The sequence below is a fragment of the Salvia hispanica genome, chromosome 6 (assembly GCF_023119035.1).
Source record: "Salvia hispanica cultivar TCC Black 2014 chromosome 6, UniMelb_Shisp_WGS_1.0, whole genome shotgun sequence".
Taxonomy (NCBI): domain Eukaryota; kingdom Viridiplantae; phylum Streptophyta; class Magnoliopsida; order Lamiales; family Lamiaceae; genus Salvia; species Salvia hispanica.
The window spans coordinates 29,854,310-29,872,106 of NC_062970.1; the positions used below are offsets into that span (position 1 = coordinate 29,854,310).

Sequence of the window (17,797 nt, forward strand, 5' to 3'; positions counted from 1 at the left end):
GGTTAAGTGTCATAAACTGCTGATGCTCCGACTCCACCATACAATGGTTGTGAACCTCGTTGAACTCGTGAATAATATATCCCGGTATTCCTGCTTCGGAAAAGTACTTGAAGGATATAGAAGCTTTACAACCACATCGCTTGGAAAGCCGCCTGCGTTTAAGAGTAAAACCAGAGCGTGCATTCACATCGTCTTCCTCGTTTGACCTCTTGCAGCCCTCCCTATTGCATACCACATAATACCAAGTAGTAACACCATCCGTCGCCTTCCTCATACCTTGTTTTCGCGTATCAAACCCAACAGCGCGGGCATACACATCATAAAACGCAAACGCAAAATCTAGGGATTGAAACTTCTGACCAATCACAGGCTTCAATTGTGGAGAACATTCAGGTATAACAAACACTGTACATAAAATCAAAACAATAATCGTATTAGAATTTAGTTTCATTATATGATATGAACCATACATTAAATCTAAGAAAGAATGCATTATACTTTAACATTTGAACATTACATACGTCGAATTAAACCACACAGCGACCGAGGTAATAACAAAACCCTATACAAAGAACTGAACCTCGTCGACTAAACAAAATACTACACCCTAAACACCAATGACTGCCCTATTGGATTATATTACACTCGCCTAATACAGTCAAACACGACAACTAATAAACGCGAACTTCTATCTTTTTCAACACTACACTACACTACACTACAGTCAAAAATGATATTGGAATAAACACAAAAATCGTAAAATATCAATAAGATGAACGAAATCAGATTCATAATCAACATGTGAAGTCCCTAAATTACCTTCTTCCATTGTTGGAGAATAAGAAGAAAAATCACAAAGGCTGCAAGTTTTTCTATTCTTCTAATAAGATGAACGAACTCAGATTCACGACTTCCTCCGGATTAACACGTCTGTGATGTTTTGATACAGAAAGATTTTTTTGGAGAGAGAAGAAATATTCTGCTAATTCCATGAAATAAACCGACGGAATATATTGTGGAGAGAAAATCAAGCAAGTTTCCATAACTAACTCTAATGTGATTTCCTGAAACACCCTACACGATTATTGTATTCATTTAAATTAATAATATGTGGCATTATTTAGGGCCATAAGATCTTTACATTGAATGACCAAGATTAAAAAGGAGAATAGAACATAAAACCAAAGAAGGATATGAATACATCCCTATATACCGCATCGGTACGGTATACCGCATCGAGAATGTCATACCGCATACCGTACCGCAAATTGCGGTATGACTAAATGTCATACCTATACCTTACCGAATTTTTCGGTATACCGCATTGCGGTATACCGAAAATTCGGTATGTCAATATTTGAAAACCTTTACCTTACCGACATTTCGGTATGCCGTACCGTGTTGCGGTATACCGCAAATCATACCTGTTTGATATATAAAATATTGAAGAATTGAGATTTAGAATTAGGGCAGAATAATGAATTAATGATGGCTGCTACTGCTTTACGAATTATGCCTCTAATCTTTCTTTAGTTTTAAAAATATAAATATTATAATTTTATAAATAATATATATATATTAAAAAAAATATATTTATTAACGGTATATACCGCAAAATTACGGTATATACCATAATTTGCAGTACATACCGTAATTGCGGTATGATGCGGTATACCACGGTATATGCAAAATCCATACCTTTACCGTACCTTAATCTACCGGTAAGGTATCATACCGTACCGAAAAGTGCGGTATACCGAAAATTCGGTATTTTCGGTATTTTTTCGGTATGGTAAGTGCGGTATTTCGGTATGTTTTGCCAGCCCTATGTATTTGATATTAGTTATTTCAGTATATATATTTCGTTAATTTAGAGGCTCAATCAGCACTACAAAAAGAAAAGTGCAATATTTGTAAATTTTATGGAAAAATAATTTTTTTATTCAACCATAAGTAATATATACTAGTACTATATAATTCCATTAATTAATTGAATACTTTTCCTTATAGATACGAGTGAAATTGCATAAGAAAGAACGTGTTGAGAAACTCTGAAGGCATCAATTTTCTTTTAATGACAAAACTGTAGAGTGTGTAAAGATTTTGTTTATATTACTAGTATATATATACTCCGGTAATTTGTACTATCAAGATGTCCTCATGTCAACTAATTACAAGTCGGTGTAGCTAAGACAAGGTTGTATGTAACATAATTGAGCGACGACGAACTAAGTGAGTTATAAAGTAAAAAGAATAGCTTAATTGGTTGTGTTTGACCATTTCTGGTATATTCAAAACAATATTGATAGTATTTTAAAGAACGCACAATCACAATAATTATCGCACAAATAGTTATACACACACACACACTTCACGGACTATCACTACACTAGTCCTTATTCATACTTATACACACACGCATACACACACACTCATGCAGTCGTCATGTCACGGGGCAGTACTGGCGTTGAAGGCCCAGTAGCTAACAACAATGTGGGTGGGGTATGTGGTTGTAACATAGTCTTTAAGTTTAGGGCCCAAGTCGTAGGTTGAGCTTACCTCAAAACTCTGCGACCCATCAGTGTGTTAGAAATAATGGGATAAAATTCCCAAGCCGTGTATAGGCGGTACTCTAATTATTACAATCGAAGGAAGATAACAACAATAAAAAAATGAATGAAAATTACAACGGAATTAATAAAACAAACCGAACTATAAGTCGAGTCGAGGGAAGCCCTCTTTCCGCAAGACAAATTACACCCCGGCTAGTGCTCATGGAATGACGTATTGCCCCAAAGATAAAACGACTTCCTCCTAGCGTGTAGAAGCACCTCAAACCCGCTAGGCACCGGCGAACTTGATGGAGTTCCGAGAATCGAGTTATGCAATGCTACTATGATGTAGAGAACTAGAGAGAAGAGAGAATGCTTTTTGTTGGTGTATTCTCCACTCCAAGATCAAGCCTATTTATAGGCTAGAGAAAGCACTTGAAAGGCCTTGCAATCAAGATTATCTCTTAATGCATTTGGGGGTTACCTAAGATGAAAGGCCATAGGTCTTGGCCACCTCAAAGGTCTCCCACATTTTTCACATGTTTTTTCCACAATCCCCCACATTGGTTAGAGCACTGACAGCTCAAACCAACACAAGACGTGTTTGCATGCATGCAGACTCTTCGCTCAATCCTCGAGAAACAATATTGCATTTGGAATAGTAGCTTGGGGCTTTGAACTTTCCATAGTCAACACTATCGGGCATACCGGCGGCCTGGTGGACGTGATGCCTTGAACCATTCCTCCTTGGTGTATACCGAGACAATAATATTGACACAATACTATTTACAAACTCATCAGTTCTCACGTTTGTGTCCTTTACTGGCCATGGAACACCACTTTGGATTCATAAGTGATTCACATGTTGAAGCGGCCCACACTTCTTCACTTACATAGGTGATTCTTTTCCAGGTATCCTGCAATACCCACCTCCTCGAGGTTTCTAAGAATCATTAAAAGTCAAAACTTAGCCTCTTACCACATGCAGGTTACAACACTCAATGCTTTCTAAAGAATGGGCGAAGATAAAAAATCTTCCGAGTGTTACAGCTAGAGTCATATAGCTTCGTTTTCCCATTGAACCAAGCCCATGGGATCTCCAATCGTATGGTTGGGTTACCACTATAATCATCTTTTAAGATGTGGTTTTCAGTCCCATTCCTTTTAGCAATTTATGCATTTGATCACGGTTTAAACTTTTCGTTAACGGATCCGCTAAGTTATCCACTGACCTTACATAGTCAACTGCGATAACACCACTTGTGATCAACTGCCTCACGGTATTATGTCGCCGACGAATATGTCGAGACTTACCATTGTATAAGCCACTATGTGCTCTCCCTATAGCCGCTTGGCTATCACAGTGTATCACTACTGTCGGCACTGGCTTATTTCAACATGGAATATCTACTAGGAAGTTTATAAGCCACTCGACTTCTTCCCCTGCTTTGTCTAAAGCGATAAACTCAGATTCCATGGTGGATCTAGCTATACATGTCTGTTTCGTTGACTTCCACGAAACAGCTCCACCCCCCACAGTGAACACATACCCACTCGTCGAAAACGAGTCTTTTGAATTAGAGATCCAATTTGCATCACAGTACCCTTCAAGTACTTGGGGATAGTTTGTGTACTGCAGCTCAAAGTTAAGAGTATACTTCAAGTATCTCAAAACCCTACGCAGAGCTTTCCAATGTTCCGAGCTTGGGTTGCTCGTAAATCGGCTCAGCTTATTCACCGTACACGCAAGATCTGGTCGGGTGCAGTTTGTGATAAACATCAAACTCCCTATGATCCTTGCATATTCTTCTTGAGCTACAGGCTCACCCGTGTGCTTACTCAAATGCACGTTGGGTTCCAATGGAGTCTTAGCTGGCTCACAGTCAAAGGAGTGAAACTTTTTAAGCACTTTCTCAATGTAATGAGATTGTGTCAAAGCTATTCCCTTAGGATTCCTTTTAATCTTGATTCCGAGAATCACATCAGCTAGACCCATATCTTTCATGTCGAAATTTCTATTCAACATATTTTTGGTCTCGTTGATAATGGCACTATTGCTGCCCATAATCAACATATCATCAACATAAAGACACACAATAACGAAGCCATTATTTGTGTTCTTAATGTAAACACACTTATCACACTCGTTGATGGTGAACCCATTTGACAACATCACATTGTCAAACTTCAAGTGCCATTGCAAAGACGCTTGTTTTAATCCATATAGAGACCTCACTAGTTTGCATACCTTCCTTTCTTGGCCAGGTACTACAAACCCTTCAGGTTGCTCCATATAAATTTCTTCCTCCAATTCACCATTCAGAAATGCAGTTTTCACATCCATTTGGTTAATTTCAAGATTGTGCAAAGCAGCAATCGCAAGAAGCACCCGAATGGAAGTGATTCTCGTAACGGGTGAATACGTGTCGAAGAAGCCATATCCTTCTTGCTGCTTAAAGCCTTTTACAACTAGGTGAGCTTTGTACTTTTCAATAGTACCATCAGTTTTATATTTCCTTCTCAGGATCCACTTGCACCCTAAGCTCTTACAACCTTCTGGCAAGTCTACTAACACCCAAGTGTTATTTCTCATAATTGATTCAATTTTACTATTGATTGCTTCTTGCCAGAATGGCGCATCTGGGCCAGACAGCGCTTCCGCCAACGACTTTGGTTCATCATCCAACATAAAGGTTATGAAGTCGGGACCAAAAGTCTTAGCAATTTTAACTCTTTCACCACGTCTTGGTTCTACATCCTCAGGACTTAACCTCGTCCTTTTTGGAGGATTAGAACTAGTGGATTCATCCATCATTCTTTCACTAGAACGATCCTCCTGCCTCTTGCAAGGGTAAACATTCTCAAAGAATATAACATTCCTTGACTCTATCGTTGATCCTTCAGCCACGCCAGGCACAACTGACTTATGGACTAGGAAACGATATGCACTACTATTAAGTGCATGACCAATAAAGATGCAATCGACTGTTTTAGGGCCAATAGCAACTTGTTTCGGAGGAGGCACTTCTACCTTTGCTAAACACCCCCACACTTTGAGGTATGAATACGAAGGTTTCTTGCCTTTCCACAACTCATAGGGAGTCACATCCATATTTTTTAGTGGAATCTTATTCAGGATATAATTTGCCATTAACACAGCCTCCCCCCACATGTTCTGGGGTAAACCTGAATTAATCAACAGAGCATTCATCATCTCTTTCAGTGTTCGATTTTTGCGTTCAGCAACACCATTCGATTGAGGAGAATATGGAGCCGTAGTTTGGTGAATTATACCACTTGCATGACAAAACTCTGCAAACGGCGCTACTTACTCGCCACCTCTATCACTTCGAACACACTTAATTCGACAATTAAGTTGATTTTCAACTTCATTTTTGAAGTCTTTAAACGCTTCAATTGCCTCATCTTTACTTCTTAATAAGTAAAGGTAACAATACCTTCTGCAATCATCTATAAAAGTGATGAAATACTTTTTACCACCTCTTGTTTGCACAAATTTCAAATCACATACGTCTGTATGGATCAACTCAAGAGGTTTTGTGCTCCGCTCTACCGAATGGAACGGCAGCTTAGCCATTTTGGCTCCAACACACACTTCACATCTTTCTTGTGAGTTAAACTTATCAACTTTTAGTAAATTAAGATTTACTAATATTTTATAGCATTTAGATTTACATGTCCCAATCTATTATGCCATAAATCTGAGCTCTCAAGCAAATAAGAGGATGTGCCATCTTCCTTATTGCATATTCCTTTTCCACGGTGAATGACCGTAACATTCAGCTCAAAAAGCTCATTCACTAGGTGGCCTTCACCTATGAATTTTCCATTCTTGGTCAATATAACCTTTTCACACTCAAATTCTAGTGAAAATCCATGATTTACTAGAAGTGAGCCTGACACCAAATTATTTCGGATGTCTGGGACATGCAGCACATCCTTAAGGGTAAAAACCTTTCAAGATCCTAGTTTTAGGAACACATTACCCACACCAACTACCTCAGAAGAGGCTTGATTTCCCATGCGTACTTTTCTACCTCCAACAGATCTGTAAGTAGAAAAAATGCTTCTCTCGGAGCACACATGACATGTGGCACCCGTATCAACAAACCATTCATTTGTATTATTACCATGGTCCACGTCGGAGACCATTGCGACCACCTCGTGATCTTTATTGTTTATAACAACACGTTCAAATAATTTGCACAATATTGTCTCCAACAATAAGTACACAATTATATTGAACCATATGTGCATTGGTATATTCAACACCACATGCATCCCAATTATTACTACCAAGTCAAAATTGGTCTTGCTTGTCAAATGACAAACGATAAACACAATTCTCAATAGAATAGCTCTCAAGGAATTAACCACTTCATTGCACATCGACATTGCGACTGTTTGTTTCTTCATTCCAGCTTTGGAGCTCATGTTTCCTCCAACTTCGATTGGTATAATCCTGTCTTAGAAGAGTACAATAATTTGTCTTGCGATTGTTAGAAATAATGGGATAAAATTCTCAAGTCGTGTACAAGCGGTACTCTAATTATTACAATCGAAGGAAGATAACAACAATAAAAAATGAATGAAAATTACAACGGAATTAATAAAACAAACCGAACTATAAGTCGAGTCGAGGGAAGCCCTCTTTCCGCAAGACAAATTACACCCCGGCTAGTGCTCACGGAATGACGTATTGCCCCAAAGATAAAACGACTTCCTCCTAGCGTGTAGAAGCACCTCAAACCCGCTAGGCACCGGCGAACTTGATGGAGTTCCGAGAATCGAGCTATGCAATGCTACTATGATGTAGAGAACTAGAGAGAAGAGAGAATGCTTTTTGTTGGTGTATTCTCCACTCCAAGATCAAGCCTATTTATAGGCTAGAGAAAGCACTTGAAAGGCCTTGCAATCAAGATTATCTCTTAATGCATTTGGGGGTTACCTAAGATGAAAGGCCATAGGTCTTGGCCACCTCAAAGGTCTCCCACATTTTTCACATGTTTTTTCCACACAGTGATGGATGCTTTGATTTCATGGCTGTCCCCGACGTAGGACCCGATCAGAGTCAGCTCCTTCCCGAGAAACTCGTTTGGAACCAATACATAAGTACTCTCGCCGATGATGATCCCGAGGTTTAAATAATCCGGGTTGTCGGAGCTGTGGTCACACACGAGGGCAAAGGAGTGGACGTCCTTGTACTCGGCCGTGTCTATGAAGAAGACAATGCCGTCGTCATATGGGGAAGTGTCGGTGTCGTTGGGTGCGATGGTGAATTTTGCGGTGGTTTCGAAGTTGCCAAACTGCTCAAATTGCACATTTTTGGAGTAGACGAGGCCGCGGCTATTCTGCACCGCTTTGTCTTTGTTGAAGTCGTACTCGAACTGGCTGGTTTTGGGCGCCATGCTTTTTATTTGAGTATAATACTTGTGTTGTGTTTTGTTGGGTATTAATAGCATAATTTGATGCACAACTTGCTTTTTTTATTTTTTAAAACCTAGCTTTACGTCTAGTGAAGTCGAATTAATTACTAATTTATTTGTCTCTATTCTTCACCAAAATAATTAGTAGAAAAATGAAATTGAGTAAGACGGGTGAACCAACCTTCGATTATAATTAATTAAATTATGCAATTAGTGGTCAAATTACAGTGCAATTGGAATTTGGATACTGTTTCCCAAAATTCTACAATTATACTCACTATATTTCATAATAATAAATTCATTTCATTTTCTGCACTCTTTTTCTCAAAACGAGCGCAAAAATTTAAATGACTCTATTACTACAACGGAGAGAGTAGTATTTAATAAATATATACTATCAATGCTTTTAATTTTGTATATATAAGTAAATGTGATCATACAAGTGTTACCTTACTCCAATAAAATCTACATCTACTATATTATGAAAATATTGAGGTTTAATTAAGTATATTTTGACCAACTGATGATGCATTTGTGAAATCTATTAGTATAACATTTGGTAGTATATGTTATTTCAGTGTATTTCATTAATTTAGAGACTCAATCAGCACTATAATAAGTGCAAGATTTGTAAATTTTATGGAAAATGATATTATTCGGTCATAATCAATTTATATATAATTCCAATAATCAATTTGATACTTTTCCTCGTAGATGCGTCATAAGAGTGAAATTGCATTAGAAAAAACGTGTGGAGAAACTCTGAAGACAAGACAAAACTGTACAGTGTATTGATATTTGCACCCTTGTGAAAGTGATATCAATAAATTAATTTCACCTAAAGCAATATAGTATAATTCTTCGTAGTGAAGTGAAGTTGTGTATTTTGTTAGTATAAATCTTTATCTCACTCATCGTTTAAACTCTTGTACATAGATATTACTACCTCTGTCCTTGAAAATTCCTGAAGATTTGATACACTTTACTTTTACCATTTTTGATAGTGGACCCCATATTCCACTAACTCATTCCTACTCACATTTTATTATAAAACTAATATTTTAAAAGTAGGACCCACATCCCACCAACTTTTTCAACTCACTTTCCATTACATTTCTTAAAACCCGTGTCGGATCAAAGTGTAGCAAATTTTGGGGGACGGAGGTAGTAGTTACTATTAACCTCAACTTAGCCACTGGCTAACTAGACTTGTTTTTAATCGAAAATCCATTCCATTTATAGCTTCAAATACAAAAGAGACCAAGCTTTGGCTTATAACTAGACCTTTGTATACAATGAAATACTGACAAAATTAAGCTTTACAAATACATGCAAACAAAATCACAAATTTCTTCAATAAAGAAAAACGGATTTATTTTCAAATAGTACAAATTTACACATTTTAACAGTACACTATCATTTTATGAATCCTCAGTACAATTTTTATGTGGTGGAGTTAACTTTTATATCTTCTTAGGTACTTTCTACTTTACATAGCAATATTTATTTATTTATTTATTTATTTTCTGAAATCAGAATATCCACTAGACCACAAGGATGATATATATTGTGGCCATGAATTCAGAAAGCAGAGCACTGGTTTCCCTGATTGTACTTGTCTCCATCATAATCTATCCTCACATGCTAATGCTACTGCCCCCACTCCACCCTCTTAATCAATATCCTTCTGAAAATTCAAATCAACCTTTTCTATTATTATCTCCTATTCCCGTATAAAAATAATATCTCATTTTGCTATTTTAAAATATCGGTGATTTAATTTTTTTTTCATTCTAAACAAATACTCCTTCCGTCCACCATTAGAAGTAGCACTTTGACCGGACACGAATTTTAAGAAATATAAATAAAAGTTGATTGAAAAAATTAGTGGAATATGAGACTTACTTTTTTATATTAGTTTATAATAAAATGAGAATGAAATTAGTTAGGGGAATGTAGGACCTACTTACCATTTATAGTAAAAATATAGTGCTACTCTTAATTAGAGACAGACCAAAATGAAAATTAATAATTCTTATTCGAAGAATAAGAGAATAAATAATACATCTCCATTCACCTAACTCATTAGGACTAATATTTTATTTTAAAATCAATATATAAAAGCAAAATCTAAATTCTACTAACTCATTTTACATTTGCTTTCACAAAGTTAAAGAATTTCTTAAAAAGTAAAAATGCGACGGAGTGAATAAAACTATAACCATATCATATTTGTTATAGGAAAAAGACAGGTTTTTGGAAGCACGTGGCAAAATACAATGGCACGTGTGGTCATCTGGTGTGAGACAGCAGCATCTTATTGAGGTGATCCATAACCGCCCCAATCTCAGGCTTCACCGTCAGCGGACGATTCGCATACCGGCACTCCATCTCCGGGATCCGGCCCGAGTGGTAATCAATCTTGGCCTGCGTGAACTTCAACCCATGCGCCGTGCTCACCACCACCACCCGATCCCCCGCCGCGATCGTCCCGTTCCCCCTCAGCTTCATCAGCGCCGCCAGCGCCACCCCCGTGTGCGGGCACACAAACATCCCCGTCGAGTCCGCCAGCGCCATGGCGTCCATCAGCTCCTCCTCCCCCGCCTCCTCCACCATCCCCTCGCAGCTCCGCAGCGCGTACACCGCCCTGTCGATCGACACCGGGTCCCCTATCTGAATGGCGGAGGCGAACGTCGTCTCCGCCTTCACCGCCGCGAACTCCGCCCACCCCGACGCGTAGTAGCGGTACAGCGGATTCGCATTCCGCGCCTGCGCGCACACCAGGCGCGGAATGCGATCCACCAGCCCTAATTCCTCGCACATTTTGAAACCCTTGTAGAATGCATAAATATTCCCCAAATTCCCGCCCGGGACGATCACCCAATCGGGGACCTCCCAGTCAAATTGCTGCAGAATTTCGATCGCCGCCGTCTTCTGCCCTTCCAATCGGAGGCTATTCAGCGAATTGGCTAGATAGATCGGAAGCTCCGCCGTGATTTGCTTGATCAATTTCATGCAGCCGTCGAAATCGGTGTCGATGCTGAGGACGAAGGCGCCGTTTGCGATTGGCTGCACGAGCTGCGCCAAGGAGATCTTGTTGGCAGGGAGGAAGACGATGGAGGGGATCCCGGCGGAGGCGCAGTAGGCGGAGAGGGCGGCGGAGGTGTCGCCGGTGGAGGCGCAGCCGACGCCCAAGAGGGAGCGGGGGTTCAATTTGCGGAGGCGGTTGACCTGGCTGACCAAAACGGTCATGCCTAAATCCTTGAAGCTGCCGGTGTGGGAGATGCCGCAGTGCTTGACCCAGAGGTCGTTCATGTGGAGGAATTGTTTGCCGAAGCGCTCAGCCCAGAAGAGGTTGGAGTTGCCTTCGAAGGCGGAGACGATGTCGGAGTCGTCGATGCCGGGGAGGACCCACTCCTTCTTCGACCAGACGCCGGAGCCGTGGGGCCAGCGCGTGCTGCCCACGCGGGAGTCGAACAGGGCGCGCCAGTACTGGCCGTCGAAGCGGCGGAGGGCGGCCATGTCGTGCTGGACGTCGAGGAGGCCGCCGTCGGAGCTGCGGTAGATGACTTGGTCCAGGGAGTAGGACTCGGCGCTGGGGGTGTTGCTGGAGATGGAGCTGAAGGGGACGTATCTCGCCGAGAATTCGGCCGCGGGGATTGGCCGCGGGACTGGCGGCGGGGTGGCCGTGATTGTGCATGATATGAGGCTGCGCCGGTGGTGGAGGAAAGAGGAGGAGGAGTGAAGGAGTTGAGCGGTTGCCATTTTGTTTGTGGTGCCAAGGGTTTTCGAATGCGCTCACATTTTTATCTTATCTTATTAGTACTTATCCTAGTACTCTATCGCTAAAATTTTGTTACATTTTCATTTTTTTCTGTCCTATAAAAATTTATCAAATTTCACTTTTTATTATTGTATTTTATCATTTTTTCAATTCTATTTCCATTACATTTCATAAAATCTATACCCGATCAAACTATTACATTATTTATAGGGATTAATGGATTATTATAACGTAACGTGCGGTCAATGAGTTTTTAATTTTAGTTAAATCTCTTTAAAATGCCAAAGATTTTATTTTATCATTTTTTCAATTCTATTTCCATTACATTTCATAAAATCTATATCCGATCAAACTATTACATTATTTATAGAGATTAATGGATTATTATAACGTAACGTGCGGTCAATGAGTTTTTAATTTTAGTTAAATCTCTTTAAAATGCCAAATTCTATGAGGATCTTAATATGCTTCGATTTCGGCTGTATCCCAAATCTCAATACATTAAACACATGGAATCAGTCGTTAAATCAGCGCACTGATAAGCAAAAAAATCAAATAAAATAAATAAGATGTTGAGCTAGATAAAGGTGAACACGTGCCTTTATATACTCTCCATATGTAACATGACATGCACATTACTTACTATAGCCTAGTCGGCTATACGTCTAGGTTCATATGCATCTAATTCACGATGGATTTTCGAGTGTCTGATATTCTAATACTACAAATATCTACCCACCTCAGTAGCATAGTTTTTTAATTATTTATAGAATAAAAAATAGGGAAGCCGATTTCACGTTAGGTTTTGAAGCTTTCTATTATTTGACATTGTTGGTTATCGAACTCTTTGGATACGGCAGTGGTGGTCCGGACATACTTGGTATGTTTAACTAATTATAATTGTTGAAACCATTTCTTTCCTTTTTTTCTTTGTTTTTCTTTTGCAATTGTGATGGGTTGGACACACGTGTCAATATGTCTGACCACTAAATTTTTATTCGGCAACAAAAATGTAAACTATAGAGAGGCCGTTACTTAAATTAGAATAGTTGGTATTCATCAAATTCAAACTACGCATAGCAAACTTGCAAACATACGACACCGTCATTGCGTATGCTTCTTTGATAATGATGATATGGAATATTAGACAATCATGCCATGCTTATGTGTTTACTGTGCAAAGTGAGCTTTTGCCCTTCTCATTCTCTCGTCTCTCACATCTAGGTCTGTCAAAATGGATATCGGGTATTGGATACTTGATATTCAAACCTGAAAAAGTCGAATAATTAGATACCCGAAACCCGATTTTTCGGGCATCGGATCGGGATCTGGTAGTGAAAATTTTGGATTATCGGGTATCGGATTTTTTTTTCTTTTTAAAAAAATTAACTCCTATATGAGGAGGGAATTACAAATAAACTCCTAAGAAAGGAGGAAAGTACGACTGTTGTCAAGAGGGCTCGAACTCGGCACCTCATACATTGATGTCTAAGCTCCTTGCCGCTAGGACAAAGGCTCTAGACCGGGTATCGGGTTCCCGAACTATCCGATTTATTTTCTAAAATTAATAAATAATGTTTTTATTATAGTTAAATGTTATTTAATTTCTTAACTACAGTTTAATTAATACTTACTTAATAGTTAGCGTATAAGATATGTAATTTAATTTTGGGATATTGGCTCCTAATATCATGAAACTTTCACAAAGTTAGTTTTTTCCACGAACTTTGAATTTGACAAATAATATCACGAACTTTACCCCGAGTTTGTTATTTCCAACCAATGAAAAAATTCTGGCAAATAATATCATGATACGAATTTTTTCCCGTAATTTCTTAACAACAACTTTAAGAGTTTCAAGATTTTCAATATTTGAGAATAGTTTTTCTTGAAGCACACCCTTCAAGTTTGTTCTTCAATCTATTAATAGTACATGAATTTTTTCACTGGTGGAAAATAACAAACTCGGGGTAAAGTTCGTTATATTATTTGCCAATTTAAAACTTTGTGAGAAAAACCCAATTTTTTGAAAGTTCCATGATATTAGGTGCTAATATCACTTTAATTTTTTAATTACATTTTAATTTCATTGACTTGTGATATTTTGTATTTTGAATTTTTGATGTTGTTATTGTTAGATCTTGATTCTTATGAATTATTGAATTGTGATATTTATAAAGGATGAATGTTTGAACTTATGAATTTTGATGGTTATTGACTTATTGTGGATGGATGAAAGATGCTAATATGTGGAGTATAACTTATGAATTTTGTATTTTTCCAAGTTTGCAGTTATTTTCTTTTAAATTCTAACTACTACAATTTGTCTAAAATTCGAACTACAACAAGAATTTTGTATTCCTAAAAATTTGCATTTATTTTCTCTTAAATTCGAACTGCAACAAGAAGTTTGTATTTGTAGTTATGTTCTCTTGAATACTACTTCAACTTTGTATTAAATTCGAGTTAAATAATATTATATAAATTCTAGAAGTGTGTAGTTAATTTTCAAAAATAAAAAATAAAAATAATCAAAATCACAATCGGGACTGGATACCCGAGTCGAGTATCTGGATACCCGAAATCAAATTCGAATCAGATATCGGGCATTGGATTTTGAGAATTTTTGGATCGGGTACCCGAAAATCACATCGATCTTGCGTATTCTATCCAATGAAGGGGCATTTCGTATATTAATCACATCGAAAATCACATGTTGTCTTGGAAATATAAAAATACTTTAAAAGAAATTTGGTGTTGCCGAAGATATATAGTAAATATATGATTTATGAGGATCTCATAAGATGACTTTTGAAAATTTACAAGTTAATTTCAATAAATTAAATCTATTCTAGAACGCAACTCGACATGAAGGTGAAACAATTAGATGCATATGGAGATCATAATATTCCTTATTTGAAATAAGAGTAAGGCCAAAATTGATCTTGTACATATGCTCATTTCACGATTTTGGTCCTAGATTTTTATCTTTTGTTCAGGACCAAGTTTGGCTTTTACTCTTGAAATAATTAGATGCAACTTTTTTCGCTCTAGTGAAAAAATTAAAATTTAGAATCTTCTATTTTAGTCAAAAGTTGGATTATTACATAAGAAATGCGCAATAAGCTATCAAAACTCTAACCATAGGAAAAAGAAAATATCAAGAGAGAGGATTTCGAATTATTTTTTGTGGGGGACAAAAATTTTGAGTTACAGATATTGTGATATGATTATCTTCCCTTATTTATAAAGTTTTGTTTGGTTTGAAGAGAAATTTTCTACAATTTTGGTCAGATCTTGACTTAATATGCTTCTGGCTTCTTTTAATTGAGCCAAATTTGATTATTGTCAGTTAGGAATATTGATTAGGAATATTGATTAGTACGCTATCCTAATAATATGATATTGAGTTAGCATCCAAATTTGTAGCAACTAATATTCATCATAATTGTTTATAATACGGCTGACAAAGATTGCATCTTCTTAAGATCTACTCAATTAACAGATTTGGAATTGGAATGCTGCCGAGACTGAAAATTGATTAGAATTGATAAAAATTGCATCTTTTTGTGATTTACTACTCCTCCTTACCAACAGATTTGGAGTGGAAATTGTAGAAGAAAAGAAAAGAAAGCAAATGACCCAGATCCTTGCTTCAGGGGAATTTGATGTCCCAAAATAAACTATGAACTGATGTTGATCCACAAATTAGTATAAATAAAAGAAAATTTATTTGATCAACGGTGCGACATTAAAAAAATGAGTGTGTGAGAGAGAGTACTCCACCATTTCTATGAAACAAGTAGTCGACAAGTTATGTCAATATATTATCAGTCATTCAAATGCAAGGAACATGTTAGCCAATAGCATAGTACGAAAGGTGAGGCATTTTCTTTGCCTAGTAACATCTCAAACTCAAACCTTCCTAATCAGAATAAACAGCCTCTGGTCAAGCTCAAATCTTGCAGCAATGGAAGGATCCCCCTTGAGCATCATTAGGAGTCCACCGAATGACACGTATATATCCCTGGAGCCAAATTGAAACAAACAAGATAGCCAGAGGGAATGAGACAATAACGCTTAAACATAAAACTACAGGTGACTCTTCAACACAAGTCTAATATTATGGTAGTTGAGGTGAAGTGCGAACGCATATACTGTGTTAAGGAAACGAAATGAGGAGAAATATGTTAGATCAATGCAGGACAAGGGAAGGAAACATACGCTTTGACTTGCTTCTCGCTAGATTCCTCAGAGATTCTGTACAGTTTACCTTGCATGACATAGTCGAACTTATCAGCAAGCGACTTCTTGTTACCCTGAAATGAGAAAGCAAATAAGAGCTGACAAGCACTCGATACCACAAAGATTTGGAGCACTGGATGAATCATCATATCTAACTATTTCAAACTACATTAACAATAACAGAATATTAAAGCCAAAAATGTCGCATAAGTTTTTTTGTTGTGTTCAGCTTAGATAGCCATTAATGATACCATGAGATCAGGCTAGGAGCGTATATATGCATCAGGGAGGGAGTCTCAAAACATTCATTTACTAAACTAGTTGATTTTAGGTTTTCCTGCGGCCAATTAACTACTAGAAAAAATCTACCTCATCGAAAATTGCAACTACTCGTTAAAACCAAAGTAGATAGATCATGATTTTTTTACCGGAGTGTAATAACCAGAATCGGGAGTTCCGTCCAAGTTCAAAGTGGACGCTAATACCATCATGAACTTTTCCCCAGCACGCATCGGATAAAATCTCAGTGTTGACATCAAGGTGCATCAGCATATCAAACTGCTCACTCCTAGCAGAAATACGAGAGACTAAACGAAAAAACCAAGATGTAAGAACCATAACATGAAAACGATGGCATGATGAAAACAACTCTACATACAATGCTTTTAATCCATTGGCCAATAATGTCAGTTTAAGCATTAAAAAGGAATACACAACACAATAAACAGAATAAGAGCAGTAAAATGGATGGGCTTAAAAAATCATACCCCTATCAAACTTTTTTCCATCCGGATCTATTGCATCAATTCGAAATATATCTTCAAAAAGTGTCTCCACCATCTTTACAACACCGAAGAAGAAGCTGAATCTACAAGGTTACTAGCAAAATATACCTTGGCCTCAAGATGTAAAACCTACAGCAAACACATAAAAATCTACAATTGTTCAACCCAAAATTTGAAAAATTATATTTATAATCTTCACTATAAAAGGCACTAATCACAGTCAGTGAGCTAACTCAAATTCTAGTTTCTAAACTTAAGTTCTTGATATAGGAAAGTGATGGCAGTAATCACAGTCAACTAAAATTGTGTATCACAAAGTTAAAAGTTATCTGAAAATTGCAAATTCCAAATTTTGACAAGGATGGATTAATCCAATCAATCCATGTTCCAGCGATATCTAGTTGGCCTGAAATCAATTGTATACAACAAATTTGATGGATAAATTAAACTTAGGAAGCACTATAAATTGGAAGGAATCCATACTAATAAAAAGAGCAAGTTGGAGGAAATCACTACACTCTTCCAAAAATTGAATCTTAAGTTAAAAAAGTTGAATCAAACCAAATGTTGTACTGCCAGGTTGAGTTGAAGGAGGTGGTCGGCGAGTCAGGACGGAAGGAGCGAGGAAGGAGGCTGAACAGCCGGTGGTCGTGGCGGTGAGGTGGGTGCTGCCGATTTGGGAGAGATTGAGAAAGAGAGATGCGATTTGAAGGGTTTGATGAAATATTTTTTTAGTACTACTCCCATTTGAGTTACTTATTCTATGCCCATACTAATTTACTTTAGTTATGTATTTCAGATTTAATTTATGCCTAGAATATATAATAATTAGGCAATATCTATACATTACTGTACATAGTAGTAGTAGTACGTATTTATTCGTTTATTTTGTATATAAGTGGAAGTTTACTTCCATGCCCACATTTCATTAACTAATTAATTAATTTTGGGTTTTTTTTTTTTTCTTTATTTGGTTGTTAGTTA

The 17,797-nt window shown here is 37.5% G+C and overlaps 2 protein-coding genes across 2 annotated transcripts; both read right to left on the bottom strand.

Annotated features, from left to right (window-relative positions):
• Positions 1-10,205: 10,205 nt before the first annotated feature.
• LOC125196193 (threonine synthase 1, chloroplastic-like) lies at positions 10,206-11,840 on the bottom strand. Its single transcript, XM_048094606.1, has one exon. The coding sequence runs from the start codon at positions 11,762-11,764 to the stop codon at positions 10,292-10,294; it is 1,473 nt and encodes a 490-aa protein (XP_047950563.1). The 5' UTR covers positions 11,765-11,840; the 3' UTR covers positions 10,206-10,291.
• Positions 11,841-15,534: 3,694 nt separating this feature from the next.
• On the bottom strand, positions 15,535-17,547 carry LOC125192629 (DNA-directed RNA polymerases II and V subunit 8A-like). Its single transcript, XM_048090253.1, is given in 6 exon segments — positions 15,535-15,810; positions 16,008-16,102; positions 16,457-16,546; positions 16,548-16,615; positions 16,796-16,942; positions 17,375-17,547. Coding segments are annotated over 5 exon segments (438 nt in total). The 5' UTR covers positions 16,869-16,942; positions 17,375-17,547; the 3' UTR covers positions 15,535-15,698.
• Positions 17,548-17,797: the final 250 nt, after the last annotated feature.

Excerpts from the sequence above, each read along its gene's own strand:
- LOC125196193 (XM_048094606.1), bottom strand. The coding sequence starts at position 11,764 with ATGGCAACCGCTCAACTCCTTCACTCCTCCTCCTCTTTCCTCCACCAC.